Genomic DNA, 16131 nt, shown 5'->3' on the forward strand with positions numbered 1-16131 from the left:
CTTTATCATTATGCTCCCTCATTTCCTTTAGTGTGCATATCTTAGACGGCAATGATATATTTATGTACATGTTTGCTGTTGAGCTTTCCCGCTAGAATGTAAGCTTCATGAAGGCTAGGAACATTTCCCTTTCATTCATTCATCCATTCAATATTTATTGAGCATGAATTACATGCTAGAGACTGGGTGCGGTGGCTCATGCCTGTAATCCCAGCACTTTGGGAGGCCGAGGCAGGTGGATCACCTGAGGTCAGGAGTTCGAGAATAGCCTGACCAACATGGTGAAACCCCATCTCTACTAAAAATACAAAGATTGGTCAGGCATGGTGGTGTGTGCCTGTAGTTCCAGCTACTCGGGAGGCTGAGGCAGGAGAATCGCTTGAACCCAGAAGGTGGAGGCAGTTAACCAAGATCGTGCCACTACACTCCAGCCTGGTGAAAGAGCAAGACTCAATCTCAAAAAAAAAAAAGTAAGCTTCGTGAAAGCTAGGATCATTTCCCTTTCATTCATTTGTCCATTCAATATTTATTGAGCATCAATTACTTACCAGTGGCTGGATGAGGTGGCTCACACCTATAATTACAGCACTTTGGGAGGCCGAGGAAGGTGGATCACCTGAAGTCAGGAGTTTGAGACCAGTCTGGCCAACATGGTGAAAATACTAAAAATACAAAAAGTAACCGGGTGTGGTGGAGGGTGCCTGTATTCCCAGCTACTTGGGAGGCTGAGGCAGGAGAATTGTTTGAATTCGGAAGGCAGAGTTTGCAGTCAGCCAACACCACGCCATGGCACTCTAGCCTGGGCAACAAGAGTGAGTTGTTGAATAAATGAATAGATCCCAATAAATATTTGTTGAAGGAATAGGTGTCCGGATGGGAGGCAGGTCTCAGCCTCTATTCAATTAAAACCAAACAACCTTGTTTCAGATCTTGGTGCTGTTAAATACTGTTGCATAACAGTATTTATGCAATATAATTGTTGCAGACCTAATATGTGATGATTAAATAAGTCCATGTGGGTAAAACACACGGAAGGTACCTGGTCTTACATAGTAATGAGCAACGAGTTTGCAGATCATAGTGAAAGGGCTTGTTCTGGGTAGAGACCCAAATATATTTAACCTGTGTAGCCAGAGGATAGAGCAGGACCAGGGAGGGTTAGTGAGGGAGGTAGACTTGCACGTCATGAAAACAAAAACTTTCTAAAAACAAGCGTTTCCAAAGCCCCAACAACCGCTCTTGGCAGGTGATGAGCACCATGTTCTTGGAGACATGTAGAACACGCATTTGAAGGCGCCAAGGTAGAAGGGATTCCGGCATCGGATGGGACAGAGCCCTGGTGTCCCTGGGTCACCGTCCCTGAGAGCGCTATATGGGATCTAGGCGTGGGCCATGCGCGTGCTCGCCCGGCACTGTTGGTGCCTGGTCCGTGGAGAGGTCCGTGGGCGTCCAGGCCCAGCCGCTGGGCCTCCTGGCGGGGAGGATGCGGGGAGCGGGGGAGGGGTGCGCCGGGGCCAGCGGGCGGCCGGACCCGCTGCAGCACCCGCCGCGGCCAGCAGGGAGCGCCGCGAGACCGCCGAACCCGCGACCGAGCCTGACGTCAGCGCCCCGCTTGCTCCGGCTCCCGCTCTGGACTCGGCGCCAGTCCCGCTCCGCGCCGCGCCGCTCCGCTCCGGCTCCGGCTCCGGCTCGCCTCGGGCTCGGCTCGGGCTCCGGCGGCGGCGCCCCCCGCGCCGGGCCCCGGGACGGGCGGCGGCGCTCCAACCATGGCCCGTGCCCAGGCGCTGGTACTGGCACTCACCTTCCAGCTCTGCGCGCCAGAGACGGAGACTCCGGCAGGTAAGCGCGCGGCGGCCGGACCGAGCCTGCCCTGCCGAGCCTCGGGGCCCGTGGCGTAGCTCGGAAGAAAGTGTGAATGTTGGGTGACCGGGTGTTAGGAGCGTGCTCCCTGTGTGCGTCCGAGCGTAGGATGGGCGGTTGTGTGCCCGGGGTGTTGGGTGACTGCGAATGCGTGTGTCTGTGAGTTCTATGCGCAAGAAAAGGTGCGGTGTGTCTGCGAGTATGTTGGGGTCAATGTTGTGTGCATCGAGGCATTGGTGTGCGCTGAGTGTCTTGTGGGCCTGCCAGTGTGTAATGTTTGTGAAGCCAAGTGGGTTGAGTGTGCATCTGAGTTTGGTTGTGTTGCGGGAGTTGTATCTGCTAATGTGTTGCATTTGTTTGCATTTTGCTTGCCGTGGCTGGAGTGCTGTATGTGTCTGAGAATGCGTTGTGTGTTTGTGTTATGCATGTGGCCGGGGGTGCTCTCTGGATCCCGCCCGAGTGTGGATCCGGGAACGCGTGTGTGGCGTGTGTGCTTGTGAGATCCGTGTACATGTGTGAAGGCGTGGGAACGGGTCCGGAACGTGTGTGTCCGTGCGCAGTGTACGTGTGGAGAGTGTGTGGGGTTTGGGCGTGTGCCGCCGGGGGCCGCGTGGGTCCGAGTGAATGCCAAGTGTGCCGGGAATGCGTGTGTGGGAGCGAGTCTGGAGCGGATGTGAGTGTGAGCGAGTGTGTCCGTGTGTGCTGGCTGCGCGTCCAGGAATGTTGCGAGTGTGGAGCGCGCCTGGGCCGCGGCTGCGAGTGTGCCCGGGGCCCGGGGCCGCCCGAGGGGGCGGTGGCAGGACGTGTGTGCGCGCGTGTGCGTGTGCGCGTGTGTGGCGCGCTGGGCCGGAACAAGTTGTCGCGGCGGCGCCCCCTGGGCTGCCCAGGTCGGGCCGGGCCCGAGGCTCGGGCGAGGACGGGGCCCCGCGGCCACCGCCTCGGGCATGTCGGACTGTTTGTTGTTTCGCAAGTTCCGCGCGGCGCTGGCGGTCGGCTGATCCGAGGCGGCGCCGTGGCTGCGGGGCGCCGGGGCTGGCGGGGGCCCGACGAGGGGCCAGAGGGCGGGGAGGGCCGGGCCGGCGGGTGCTCCCGCGGTGGTCGGGACGCTGCTGCGCCCCGGGCGGCCGGGCGGGGGCTCTCCGCGGGCGGGGCCGCGACGTCGGGGCGCGGGCAGGGCCTGGCTCGCCGCGGAGGGACAGCGCCCCCTCCCGTGGCGTGCAGGACGCGCGGGAGATGCCGGGGCCTCCCGGGACACTCCCTTGGTGGAGCCCGCAACTTTGTGCGGCCACCCGGCCGGCCCGGACCGCCAGGTGTGTGCGTGTGAGTGTGGGTGTGAGCGTGTGGCTCCGCGCTTGTCTGCTGTGTGGTCGCGTTCTCCGGCTGTTTCGGGGTCTGGTGTCTTTTGGTGTGCGTGCGCGTGTGTGTTCGCGCAGCTGCATGTGTGTATACGGAGCTTGTGTTTGTGTGTCCGTGTGTGTGTCGGAGTGTGGACGGTGTGTCGGGTGTGTGTGCTTGTGTCCCACATTCCACCCTGAGGCCTGGGATTCCAGACCGCGGCCCCTTCCCTCGGAGTTTCGGGGCCCTGCTCCCGGTGACCTCCCCCGTCCCCGCCACCGGCGAGGCTGCTCCGCGGGCTCCGGGTATCCAGGAGACGCCCGGGGCGGGATCTGAGCCGAGACACGTGCCAGAGCAGAGACGCCGTCTCTCGGTCGCCAGGCTCAGACAACTGACTTCCCCGGGATCGCGTTCGCGGCCCTGCAGCTGGCTCTGAAGTCTCAGACCGGAACTCCCCTGGCTCCCGCGTTCGCTCCGGCCGCTGGCCAGCTCTTGGGCCTCACCCGGCAGCTCTGGGGCCATGGGACACAGCTTCACCTTTGACCTCCCGGTGCCCGAAAGGATGCCTAAGGCGACCTCCCTCACCATCCTCCCCAACTTCTCCCCGAGGTCCTGCAGCAACTTTGCCTCCCCCTTCCACCCTGAGATCAAACCCACTCGGTACTCCCCACCCCCACACCTACCACCATCACTTTGATTTCGAGAACACTCACATGCCCCAAGTCCTGCCAGCAGGAGGACTGTCAGGAACTGAGGTTTGGGAGTGAGGCCTAGAGCAGGTTACTCCTATTCTTGATGCCTCAGTTTCCTCTTCTACCTCATAGCCATCATAATAATGGTGTATGGCACTTTTGGTGGATACCAAGTACCTTGTAAACTAAGGCTCTGTCTGTGAGTGCCAGGAAACAAAAAATGGATTTGGGAGTTGTTACAAAGCCCAGAGGCTGTGATTTAAAGCTGGGCCAGGCTCACACCTGTAATCCCAGCACTTTGGGACGCCAAGGCGGGTGGATCACGAGATCAGGAGTTTCAGACCAGCCTGGCCAACATGGGGAAACCCCATTTCTACTAAAAATACAAAAACTATCTGGGCATGGTGGCAGCCGCCTGTAATCCCAGCTACTCGGGAGGCTGAGGCAGGAGAATTGCTTGAACCCGAGAGACAGAGGTTGCAGTGAGCCGAGATTGTGCCATTGTACTCCAGCCTGGGTGACAGGGAGAGACTCCATCTCAATAAATAAATAAGTAAATAAATAAAGCTGGGGGAGCCAGGTTCAAGTTCTGCCTCTGCCACTTGCTGTCCATGTGACCTTGGGCAAATCACTTCTAAAGTTCCTGGCCCCCTTTGTTACTCTTAGAGATGAACTCAGAAGCCGGAGTAGAATAGTTGTGGTAGCCCATTGTCCCCGGTCTGGATAGGGTCAGCCCAACTCCCTGAATGCCTCCTGAGCTTCTGGGTAGGGGTGGTGTGTGACGTCTTCTCAGCCTTGCAAACCTGGTAGTTATTTATTCTGCTGTGTTCTTGCTCATTTTGTCCTTTTGGTCGCTGGAGTTGTGGATGGCAGGAATGAGGGAGCGGCTGTCCGGTGGTTTCAGGTTGGGCAATAAAGGCTTGTCTGGGCATCGCTCCCTTTTCCCTGGGGCTGGGGGAGGGGAGTCAGCAGGAAGTAGTGACAGTGGCCGGGGTGGGGATGCTGAGCTCCTGGACAGCCTGCTGCCCAGCTCTGGTGTCAGAAAAAACCCAGGGCATTGGCCAGGTGCAGTGGCTCATGCCTGTAATCCCAGCACTTTGGGAGGCTGAAGCAGGTGGATTACAAGGTCAGCAGTTCGAGACCAGCCTGGCCAAGATGGTGAAACCCTGTCTTTATTAAAAATACAAAAATTAGGCGGGTGCGGTGGCGGGCGCCTGTAATCCCAGCTACTCGGGAGGCTGAGGCAGGAGAATCGCTTGAACCCTGGAGGCAGAGGTTGCAGTGAGCCATGACTGTGCCACCGCACTCTAGCCTGAGCAACAGAGCGAGATTCTGTCTCTAAAAAACAAAACAAAACAAAAAACCCTAAAAAACCCAGTGCAAGCATTGTGCTTGATGGAGACAGACCACCATCCTTCCATGATTTTCATCAGCTAAGCTTGGCGTGTGGGGTGGCCTTTCCATGCAGGGCTGGGCTGGCCCTTCCCCATCCCCGGCAGCTGGCAGGGCCCACCCAGTCCCTAGTCTCAGCCTTTTGTAACGGCCCCTGTCCAGAGTTGCAGGGGGTGCCTTGTGTCCCCTTCCTCCCTCTCCCCGCTTTTCTCTTCCTAGTCACCCTCCTGCATCCTGAAACATCCTGCCTGCTCTCTCAGAGGCTCTTGCCTCTGTCTCCTTCCGTCCATCCTCAGCTATCTTTCACCTGCAGGCAGGCTCCAGCTTCCTCTTCCCTCCTTCCCTCAAGGTGCCAGGGATCTTCCTAAAGCACATGTTTTAACTCAAAGTGTTTAAAATCCTTTGAAGTCTCCTTATTGCCTTCAGGGTAAGTCCTTATCCCGTGGCCCTGTTGCTTGCTCCAGCTCCTGCCTGCCTGTCCAGCCACATCTTGTTTTGTGTCAGTTTCTCTTGCAGCCTATGATCTGGCCAGCCTGACCTTCTTACCAAAGCCCTAAATGCCCATGGCCTGCCATCTCCTGTCTGGGCCTTTGGGCAAGCTATACTTTCTCCGCAGAACTTTCTAACTCCAGCTCTTTGCTGGTGAACTCCTGCAACCTGATCGGCTCTCAGCTCTAAGCATCACCCACTCCCTAAAGCCTTCCTTGGTGATTCCCTGTCCTAGCCTAGGAAGTAGGGAGTGGGGGCCGATTGGATTTTTACACAGCATTGTAATTATTGTAATTACAGTTTATTAGTGCTGTTTCCCTTACCAGACTGAAAGCTGAGGACAGAGACTGAGTTTTTAGTTCACCTCTGAATCCTTAGTGCCAGATATAAGGCCTGGCCTACCGGGTCTGAATAAATATATGTGGCATGAAAGAATGAAGTTTAGGGGGTCAAGTTCAGAGGTGGAGATGCCAGATGGGGGCGCACTGATTCCACTGAAGGTAGAGATTGAAGAACTAGCTTTTCCCTCCAGGAATCTGGAAAATTCTGCTGGGGGATGGTGTTATGTTGTGAAAAGGCCATGTTGAGAGTGTCATCTGGGAGCTTTGAGCTGGGGAAGTTAAGTCCCTGGCAAGGGAAGAAGGGAGCGGGCCTCCTGCCTGCCAGCCCCTCCCCCAGCTTCTGGCCCCACCCCCGGCAGCTGGCAGGGCCTATCCAGCCCCCAGTTTCAGCCTTTTGTGATGGGGCCTGGCAGTTGGTGAGGCATTGAGTCTCAACGATCTGATCTGTGTGAGTGGCTGGGGAGGGGGGAGTCGGAGGGAACCAGGAGGGCCCTGTATTAGGAGAGGGAGGGAAGCTTCTTGGCAGACCCTCCCTCAGTCCTCAGTCCTAGATCTTGGGGTGGGCAGGTGGGGTCACAGCCTCTGTTCTGACCGCTTGTGCGCTGGAGGAAAGGGAGGAGAACTGTGGCCTTTGATGGCCCTTGCAGATGGCATTGGAGGGGCTGGCTGAGGTATGTGCAGATGTGACCCCAGCATCTGGGCAGAGTCAGGGGTGTGTAGGGGTTGTAACTAGGGGAATGGACACATGTGTGACCTGTTAGGTTGTCTAGCCTTCTGGGTATGTGGTGAAGCAGGATCTGGATTTGGAGTAGGGAGGTAACCAGCTGCTTTGACCCCTGGGGAGCCTGGTGCTAAGGGTGTCTGGCTGTCCAAGTATCACATTCCTGGGGTTGGGTGCAGAGCTATTTGGATGGGTGGTGTCTCGGTATCTAGGTGTGGATGTCCCAGTACCATCATGTGGGAGGATCAGGGTGTGCAGACAGAGGCTATCCCAGCATCCCTGGGTCTGGAGATGGGCATATCCATGTGTCTGGGAGTCCTCAGGTTAGTGGGTGTTCAAGTGGGGAGTGTCTCTATGTTGTGTCCAGGTATGGGGCTGGCCGGGTGCCTGGGTGTCTGGTTATAGGGGTCCCCAAATGTCTGAGTAACTGAGGGTAGGGTATCTGTGTATGCAGCAACAGGTACCCAGTCACTGAATACACATGTTAGTGAGTCTGGGTGTGAGGTGCCATCTTTTTTTTTCTTTCTTTCTTTTTGAGATGGAGTCTCCCTCTGTCACCCAGGCTGGAATGCAATGGCACGATCTCAGCTCACTGCAACCTCTGCATCCTGGGTGCAAGCAATTCTCCTGCCTCATTCTCCTGAGTAGCTGGGATTACAGGCATGTGCCACCATGCCTAGCTAACTTTTGTATTTTTAGTGGAGACCAGGTTTCACCATATTGTCCAGGCTGGTCTTGAACTCCTGACCTCAGGTGATCCACCTGCCTCCGCCTCCCAAAGTGCTGAGATTACAGCCTGAGCCACTGCGCCTGGTCTCATGTGTCTATTTGTATGTTTAGGTGGAGGTGTCCTTGTGTCCTGTGGGGATGTCCGTGTATCCAGGATGTGTCCACCAGGGGTGTGGACGTGTTGGGTGGGAACGTACCCAACTCAACCTCTCTTAGCCCCTTGCCTGGGACTTGCCTCCTGATCGCTCTTCCAACCCCAAAGCCAGAAGCCTTGGAAGGGCCCCTGATGGTTCTGTTTTTCCATGGTCAGCCTAGAGCTGCATTATCTAATAGAACTTTCTGTGGTGGTGGAAATTGTTCTCTACCTGCATTCTCCAATACAGTGGCTACTGAGTCATGTATGGCTATTACATTTATTTTTTAATTTTTGAGAGACGGAGTCTCTCTCTGTTGCCAGGTTGGAGTGCAGTGGTGCGATCTTGGCTCACTGCAACCTCCATCTGCTGGGTTCAAGTGATTCTAGTGCCTCAGCCTCCCATGTAGCTGGGATTACAGGCATACTCCACCACACCCAGCTAATTTTTGTATTTTTATTAGAGATGGAGTTTCACCATGTTGGCCAGGATGGTCTCAATCTCCTGACCTTGTGATCTGCCCACCTCGGCCTCCCAAAGTGCTGGGATTACAGGAGTGAGCCACCATGCCTGGCCAGCTATTACATTTAAATTAATTAAAACAAAAATTCCATCCCTCAGTTGCACTAGTCAGATTTCAAGTCCTCAAGAGTCACGTGTTGCTAGTGGCTACCATTGTACTGGTCATTGCAGGCTGAGAACATTTCCATCCTCTCAGAAAGTTCCATGGACAGCGCTGGTCTGGAGGCATGAGGCGGCCGGCAGCACCTTCCCTGAGGCCTGGGCATCTCTGGGAGGGGAACTGGTCTGGATGAACCATGACTCAGTGGCTGTGGAAAAAGGTTTTGTTTAATCCAGGCCCCTTCTCTGCAGTCTCATTAGTTCTGGCCTGGACTCTTGCGGTAGCCTTCTTGGCTTCTACTCTTCCTGCCATCAGGCTCTTGGTTTCTCATGCTGTGACTGCACCTCTGGCTGGAATAAGCTTCTGAGGCAGACATAGGATGCTGCCACTCCTTTGTCCCAAGCTGAAGGCTCCCCAGAACTCAGGGGACAAAACCCAAACCCTAACATAGCAGATGAGGCCCTGCGCGACCAGCCCTTTCTTTCTGCAGCAGCTTCACACAATGCCTTTCTTCACTGACCCACTCCTGCCTATCCACCGTCTGCTCCAAATCACCAGGCAAATGGCTGATCCTGGAGCCTGCCCTGCCAGTTCACACCTCTCTACCTTTGCACATGCTGTGCTCCTTCCCACTTCTCACCTTGCAGTGGGGGTGGGGGATCTACCTTCTTGTTCAGCCTTCACAGTTCAGTGCCTTTGTCACTGATGCAGCGAAGCCTTCCCAGCCCTCTCCTGGTGCAGTTGGTCAAATTTCTCCCATAGTGCATGTCTCACAATGCACTACTGTTTTCCGTCTCCTTTCCCCACTAGGTTGGGAGCCCCTGGGGGCTGAGCTGTGTCTTTGTCATCTGTGGTCCCCAGGGCCTGTACATGGCAGATGCCCACTAACTGGCTGAATCTTGATGCCTCTGGGTGCACAGGGAAGGCTTGGAGGGGTGAAGGCAGGAGCTGGGGCTCTGCAGCAGCTGGTTATGCCTCCTCATCTGGCTGTGGGTGGGGGCTGCCATTGCCTGCAGAATGACTGTGAGAGGACCCCTGACGGGGACAGCTCAGAAGATGCTGCTTCTGGATGACGCAGAGGTCTTGCAGATTCCCAGGGTACAAATCACAGGACCTTGTGATGACTCAGAAGGGACCAGGGGAAAGGGGGCTTGGAGGGCTGCTGAGGTTTGGAAGTTTGAGGGCAGAAGCTGGGGAGAAACATTGAGATGAGGGTGTTGGGCAGGGGTGGTGATGAGGATATTTGGCAGGGCAAGATTAAAGCTGGGGCTGGGGGACATCTGGGGGATAGAAGATAACTGGTGGGAAAGATATAACTGGGGGATGGAACAGCTGACAGCGCAGGGACAGGTGGTATTGGGGCAAGAGCTGAGGGTTGGGGGACAGGTGGGTGATGGAGAGAACAGGGAGACTTGGGACAGCTGGAGATAAGAGCTGACAACGGGGAGGTATCAGAAACCTATCTGGATAGGTTAGGCGAGCCTCAGCTGAGAGAGTGTGGAATGCATTGCTCAGAATGTGTATGTATGTGTGTTTACAGGAGTGTACACGTGGACTTGGAGGTGTGCATTGTGTCAATATATGTTTGTCTAGTGTGTGGTGGTTAAGAGCATGGGTTCAGGGCCCAGACCATCTGGGTTCTAATCCTGGGCCCACCACTTCTAACTGTGTGATACTCTGGCAAGTTACTGACCTCTCTGGGCCCTTAGTATTCTCATTTGTGAAATGGGGATAATAATAGAACACATTGCATGGGTTTGTCATGAGGGTATGTTTTATCATTATGATTCTGTAGGTTAGAACAGGTCCTGCACATAGTAAGCGCTGTGTAAGTGTTCACTCACTGTTACAATGTGTGTATGTGCATGTGTGCGGGCATCCTGTGTGCTCGGAAAGGTTTGTTCTTGGCTTCCGATGAAGTCCAGGCCTGGGAGGGAGTAATAGTGGTGGGGATGGGGGTGGGTGGGTGGGGAGTCACTAGCTAGGTTGACTGAGTCTGGCTCTTCTCTGACTCCTGACCTCTTGTTCATTCTGCTTCCTGCCCCCGCTGTCCCAGGGCCTAATCCAATAGGTCTTTCTCTCTCTCTCTCCTCTGTCCTGCCCTGGGCTAGGGGCCAGGGGCTGTACTTTAATTGTCCGAAAGCTTTACCAGCAGAATTTGAATTCATTGTTTGCCTGCCAGCATGCTGGGGCCCTGCTCTGTTATAAATACCTGGACAATGTGCTCAATTCTAGATGGCCTGTCCTATCGGTGGCAGTGGCTTCATCCTGTGCCCTTGGAGAGTCACTGGGGTGGAAGATGTTGGAGGGAGGGGGACAAGCCAGATGGGGTGAGCCAGGCAGAGCTGTAGGCAGAGGGTTTTCCAGGGCCTGAGCTCCCCTTTCCTCCAGTGCATCACAGGGAGGCATTGTGACCCTCCCAGCAACACTGTTGCAGTGTGCCAGGCCCTGGACTGTTCTGGATGTGTGCTATCTGGGGTTCCTGGGTCCAGCCTCCTGGCGCTGCACTGTGTCTCAGCCTTCTACCTCACTGGGATTGCTGCATTGCATTGAGGGTGTGGGTTCTCCTGAGTTTCTGCATGCTCTGCCTCTGCATTGTCCCATGGACCGTGTCTCCCTCCTGAAGTGGTCCTGCCATGTGTGTGTCTTTGCTGCTCTCTTGTATACTGTGTCACTCTGCTGGATGTCAGTGTTGCATTGAGAAGGTGGATTCGTCTGGGTTTCTGGGTGGAGCCCCTCACACGGCAGCACTATCTGAGATCAACACATGGTTTTCTGTGGCCACATTGCATGTTTGTATCATAGAGCATTTATATTCTACACCTCTGCACCTCACTGGGCAGTCTACATTGCTTTGGGCATGTGGACTCTGGTGGGGTTTGGGCGTAGCTCCTCACATTGCAGCACTGCACTGTGCCAACAGATGGCATGCTACCACAACATTGCATCTTGGCATCACGCAGCATCTCTGTACTGCACTGCACTATTGCATGGACGTCAGTATTGCCTCCGGACTGTGAACTTCCCTGAGTTTCTGGGCATGACCCTGTGCATTCCACAGTTGCATTGTACTAATACAGTGCCCTTTGCCCCACATGGCACTTCTGTCCCACTGCTTCACTGCACTGGATCTATGCCTCGTGGCCCAGCCCCTGCACTGCCCCGCTGCTGCTGAAACACTGCCCCTGTGGTGTCCTGGCCTTTCATGGACCTACCACCGTGGTATCTGTAGCCTGGTGTCCTTTTCCAGGTTTTTGCTGGCAGCCCTAGGTGAACAGCATCTTTGCATTGAGTGTCCTCACTGCCCCACGTTGCATACGACTCAGGGAGTCTGTACCTACAGCACAGCTTTCTTGGGCTTCAGGACTGGCTTGGGTATGCAGAGGCAGCACCACTGCACAGTATCTGACATTGCATTTGTGCACTGCACAGGATTACTGCCCAGGGCCTCTACCCCGCACGAAACTGTTCACTGCTGGGTTGTGTGCACTCTACTGGATTGCAGGACCTAGAGCCCTTACGCAGCATTTTTTTTTTTTTTTTTGAGATGGAGTCTCACTCTGTTGCCCAGGCTGGAGTGGAATGGCACCATCTCTGCTCACTGCAACCTCTGCCTCCCAGGTTCAAGTGATTCTCCTGCCTCAGCCTCCCGAGTAGCTGGGATTACAGGCATGCGCCACCACACCCGACTAATTTTTGTATTTTTATTAGCGATGGGGTTTCACCGTGTTGGCCAGGCTGGTCTCAAATTCCTGACCTCATGGTCTGCCTGCCTCGGCCTCTCAAACTGCTGAGATTATAGGTGTGAGCCACCACACCCGGCTCCACACAACATGTTAATTGCACTCCATTTTTGTGCCACTTCCTACCCCTGCCTTGAGCCTGCACCTACTCTGTTCCTTGGGACTGTTTATTGAGCTTGTATTCCAGACTGGGTTGCCGCACCCAGAGTTTCTTCTGCACTCACCACATCCTTTTCATCTCTGTGTGTCTCTGTTGTTCTGTGTGTCTGTGCTGCATGCCTACACACAGCCCACACCCTTCCATGAGAATGCGTGAAACTTGAACTAGTAAGCCTTAAACTTACCATGTTGGCATTCCTCCCTACACCTATCATGTAGCACTGGGTGCCAGCCCAGCGTACCACTAAATGCACTGCAGTGGCACGCTGTGCCTTTTGCAGCTCTGGGTCATGCCCGTGATGAATGTGGCACCTGCATGCTGCATCAAGGCCCTGGCCAGTTCTGCCATGCTGTACCAGAGTCTGTGGTGAGGACTGTGCACACTGTATGCTCTGCTCCCTGCATTGTGTAAGTGTATTCTGCCTCTACACCGTGGAGCTGCCGCACTGCACCCTCGGCACACTGCACTGTGGCACAGCAGAGCCCTCTCTCTCCAAGGGCCTTTATGAAGTACAGATCTTCACACTGCCCGGGCTTGTGCACAGCCTGTGCCCCTCTACTCTGCACTACGTCTTCATATGACGCATGGCGTCTGCAGTGCAGATCTGTGAACTCTTTGCCCACTGCACCTGTGCACGGCATAGCCCTCCATTCGGCCCTTTGCCTCTGTCTGGCATCCAGCCCTGGCCTGTGCCTTCCACTCATACTGCCAGTACGGCAGCTCTACTGCTAACTCTGGGATTTGCAGCACATGTTGATCAGGAGATGGGGAGTGGGCCTGGCGTAAGATCCCCTGCTGCACGTGGTTTCCTTCCATTCTCAGTGGAGATGGCAAGATGTTGGCATTGTCAGGCTGTGTGTTGGCTCCTGTGGGTGGTACTAGCTCAACTTTCCCTGTGGCGCAGCCCTGGGAAAGTTTCTGGTTGCAGCCATGGCGACTCCTGGGTGACTAGAAAATGGGCAGACTGCTCCCAGCCCTGACTACCATTAATTACTCATCAGTTCATCAGGGTTCTTTGGGCAGCTCTGGGAGCCTTGGTCTAGGTCTAAATGAGTTTATTTGGGCAAGGAGAGTAGCAAGGTGAGCTGGGCCAGGCTTCTGGGCTGGAGTCATGGTCCTAGAGCTGGGTGTGGTTGGTGAGGGTCAGACTAGCTGGGATCATGGGGTCAATAAGTCCAGGCACTTTTGGCCATACACAGGGTTTGGGATGGGATGGGGTTCAAATGCAGAGAGATGGTCCTTGACCTCAGGCAGGGAGGAGGTAGGGGTTAGATAGGCCTGAGATGGAGCTGTAGTTGGGGTAGAGAACCGAGGATGAGGCTGGGTTAGGCACGAATGTCAGGAGTGAGACCAGTGTTGGTTCCAGGCCTGGGATGGGCTGCTGAGAATAGGGGTGCAACCTTGGCTGATGAAATAGTCCAGCGTTGTTGTTGGGGTTATATTTGAGTTCCCCCACCCACAGCTGGGGCTGTACTTGGGCTTGGGTGAGATCCCAGCCCCTAGATTTGCCATCTGTTGGGAGAAGTTTTGCTTCTTCTGGGACCACTCTTGGGAATTGGGTGTTCTATTGACAAACCAAAGGGCACAAAAGTCTCATTGCAAACAGGCTCTGTTGCTAGGGGTCTTCAGGAAATGCTGGTTGCAGCCGCACTGGGCATGGAGTGCTGTTCCCTGTCTGGTGTGAGGAAAGTCTGGAGGGCAGTGCTTGTGGTGTTCACACTCACACACCCACATGTATGCACAACTCCCATCTGCCCAACTGCGCACACCCACCTCCCCCTTAGGTGCAAGCTTATCACTAAATATGCCCTTTTACCTTTGCTTGTAGACACACTTTTATACCAACGGCTTCACAGCACCTGCCTGGGAGACCTCCCCTTTCTGACCCTCATGCACTTCTGCCTTTAGACGGTTTTTGCTCACATGCACACTCATGCAACCACAATCTGCCATCTGACCCTAGAGCTCCCCATTCTCATTTTATAGGTGAGGAGGCAAGGGTCCAGAGAGGGCAAGTCACCTGCCCAAGGTCACAGAGGGACTTAGAGGCTCAGGGGGAATAAGATCCAGGTCTCCTGCCTCCCATTTGAATCCTTGAAACTCAGTACTAGGCTGTCCTGTCATCTCCTAGCCATGAGTGCATGTGTACACACACACACACACACACACGCACACATGCACACACACACCTGCATGTGGAAACATGTACGTGGAGGTGTGGAGCCCCTCCCACCAGGGAGACCCCTCCCACACTCCTCCAGAGGCAGCTCTGCCCCTTAGACCACCCCATCCCGAGCCCAGCCGGATGTGGCTAAACCATCCCCCTGCCGTCCCAAATTGTGGCTGACGGTTGCTCAGGCAACCGCCCGCCAGATTGGGGAGATTAGCTGAGGAATGTAGCCGGGCCAGTTTGAGCTGAGGCTGGGGGAGCCCTTGAGGGTCGTGGGTTGAATCAGTTCGCCCTCTCAGGGAGGCCTCTGTAGAGATGGGGTGCCCAAGGCCAGGCATTCTCCCTGTTCCCAGCCTAACCGAGACCGTGTCCCCAGGCTTGGCCCAGGCTGCAGAAGGGAGTGTGTGTGAACACGGAGCGTAGGGCTCTGGGTATGTGTGTGCTGTGTGCTGTGCACCTCTGAGTGTGATTGGAGGGTGTGCCGTTTGCATCTTGGAAGGGGACTTGAGGCCCCTGTTCTCACCAGTTTCTGACATCTGACTCTGGACCCCTTGGTGGCTTGGTTCCGAGCTCCCTCCGCATCCTGCAGTGCTCTCTGGAGACACCACCTTATTCATGGTTTATAGGATATATCATTTATCTCATCTGAATCCAGGCACTTTCCTACTCAAACACCTACTATGGCTCCTCAATTCAAAATGAGGCCCAGTTCCTCACCCTGATGTTTAGGGCCCTCCATGATTTGGCCTCAATCTCCCCTCCCTCCAGTCACATCTCCCATGGCTTCAGCCAATCTGGGCTCCTCCCTGTGTCCTGGACAAACTGGGTTTATTCACCGCCTTCCTTTGCTCCCCCGGGCCCTTTGCCACAAATGCCTTCCACCCATCTCTACCCATTCTTCCCGGCTCTGCTTAGATGCCACCTCTTCCAGGAAGCCTTTCCCCTCCACCCGGCCCCCTCCCCTGGGCCCCCTTTTGTGGCCTTGACTCTTCTTTTATTCCCTCATTCCCTCCCCCTCCCCCTCACTGGGACTAGGAGGTCCCTGAGGGCAGGGAGGAGTCTTCATCATCCTTGTACCTTTAACAGTGCCAGCCTGGAACCTGCTTTGTACTGGCAGGGAACAAATCCCCTGTGAATGAAGCTGAATTAACGCTCGTGGCTTGTGCCCAGTCTCCTGGAATAAAGATAGGGGGTTTAAGTCTGAGCTTCTGCACATTGTAGCTGTGTGGCCTTGGGTAAGCAACTGTATGTCTCTGAGCCTGTTTTCATCTGTAAATTAGGAATAATAATAGTACCTAATAAACTAACAAGACAAAAATAGTGCTTCCTACCTTCTGAGTTGCTATGAGGACTCACTGGCACAGGTGGTCATGGTGGTCATTCACAGCCCCTCGTAGAGGTATTGCTACGTATACGTGCGTGTCTGTGCCCAGGTCTGTGCCAGTGGAGTCCAGAAGGATTTCTTGCTACCATTCTTGCTCTGAACTCAAAGTCAGATTTAGTGGCCTCCAGCAGGAGTTGGGTCTAGCAGGAACTGGGCCTCGGCTTTGGGGCTCCTGGCTCCTAGCCGACCGGTCCATCTCAGGGGACCAGGGGAAGAGGTGAGGGTGGGGCTCTTCTTGGGGAGCCTGGTCCCAGAGATGTTATCCACTATGGGCTAGAACTGGGCCAGGTCCAGAGACATAGCTCTAGAGGCGGACATGGGTCAGGGAGAGGGAGTCATTCCGGTTAAGGAATCACTCT

General features: G+C 55.1%; 1 protein-coding gene across 4 annotated transcripts in view; it reads left to right on the forward strand.

The window, feature by feature from the left end:
- The first annotated feature begins 1643 nt into the window (after positions 1-1643).
- PTPRU (protein tyrosine phosphatase receptor type U) overlaps positions 1644-16131 on the forward strand; it is a 92981-nt gene continuing 78493 nt past the window's right edge. For 3 of the 4 annotated variants that reach the window (XM_064363589.1, XM_064363590.1, XM_064363591.1), the window contains exon 1: positions 1644-1839. In XM_064363589.1, the coding sequence (XP_064219659.1) occupies positions 1767-1839 (73 nt within the window). In that variant the 5' untranslated portion in view covers positions 1644-1766. The remainder of the gene's footprint in view (positions 1840-16131) is intronic. The other variant, XM_021668319.2, reaches the window with a different exon arrangement.

This window comes from Aotus nancymaae, unplaced genomic scaffold, assembly GCF_030222135.1.
Source record: "Aotus nancymaae isolate 86718 unplaced genomic scaffold, 86718_ANA_hifiasm-v0.15.2.pri h1tg000053l, whole genome shotgun sequence".
Lineage (NCBI taxonomy): Eukaryota > Metazoa > Chordata > Mammalia > Primates > Aotidae > Aotus > Aotus nancymaae.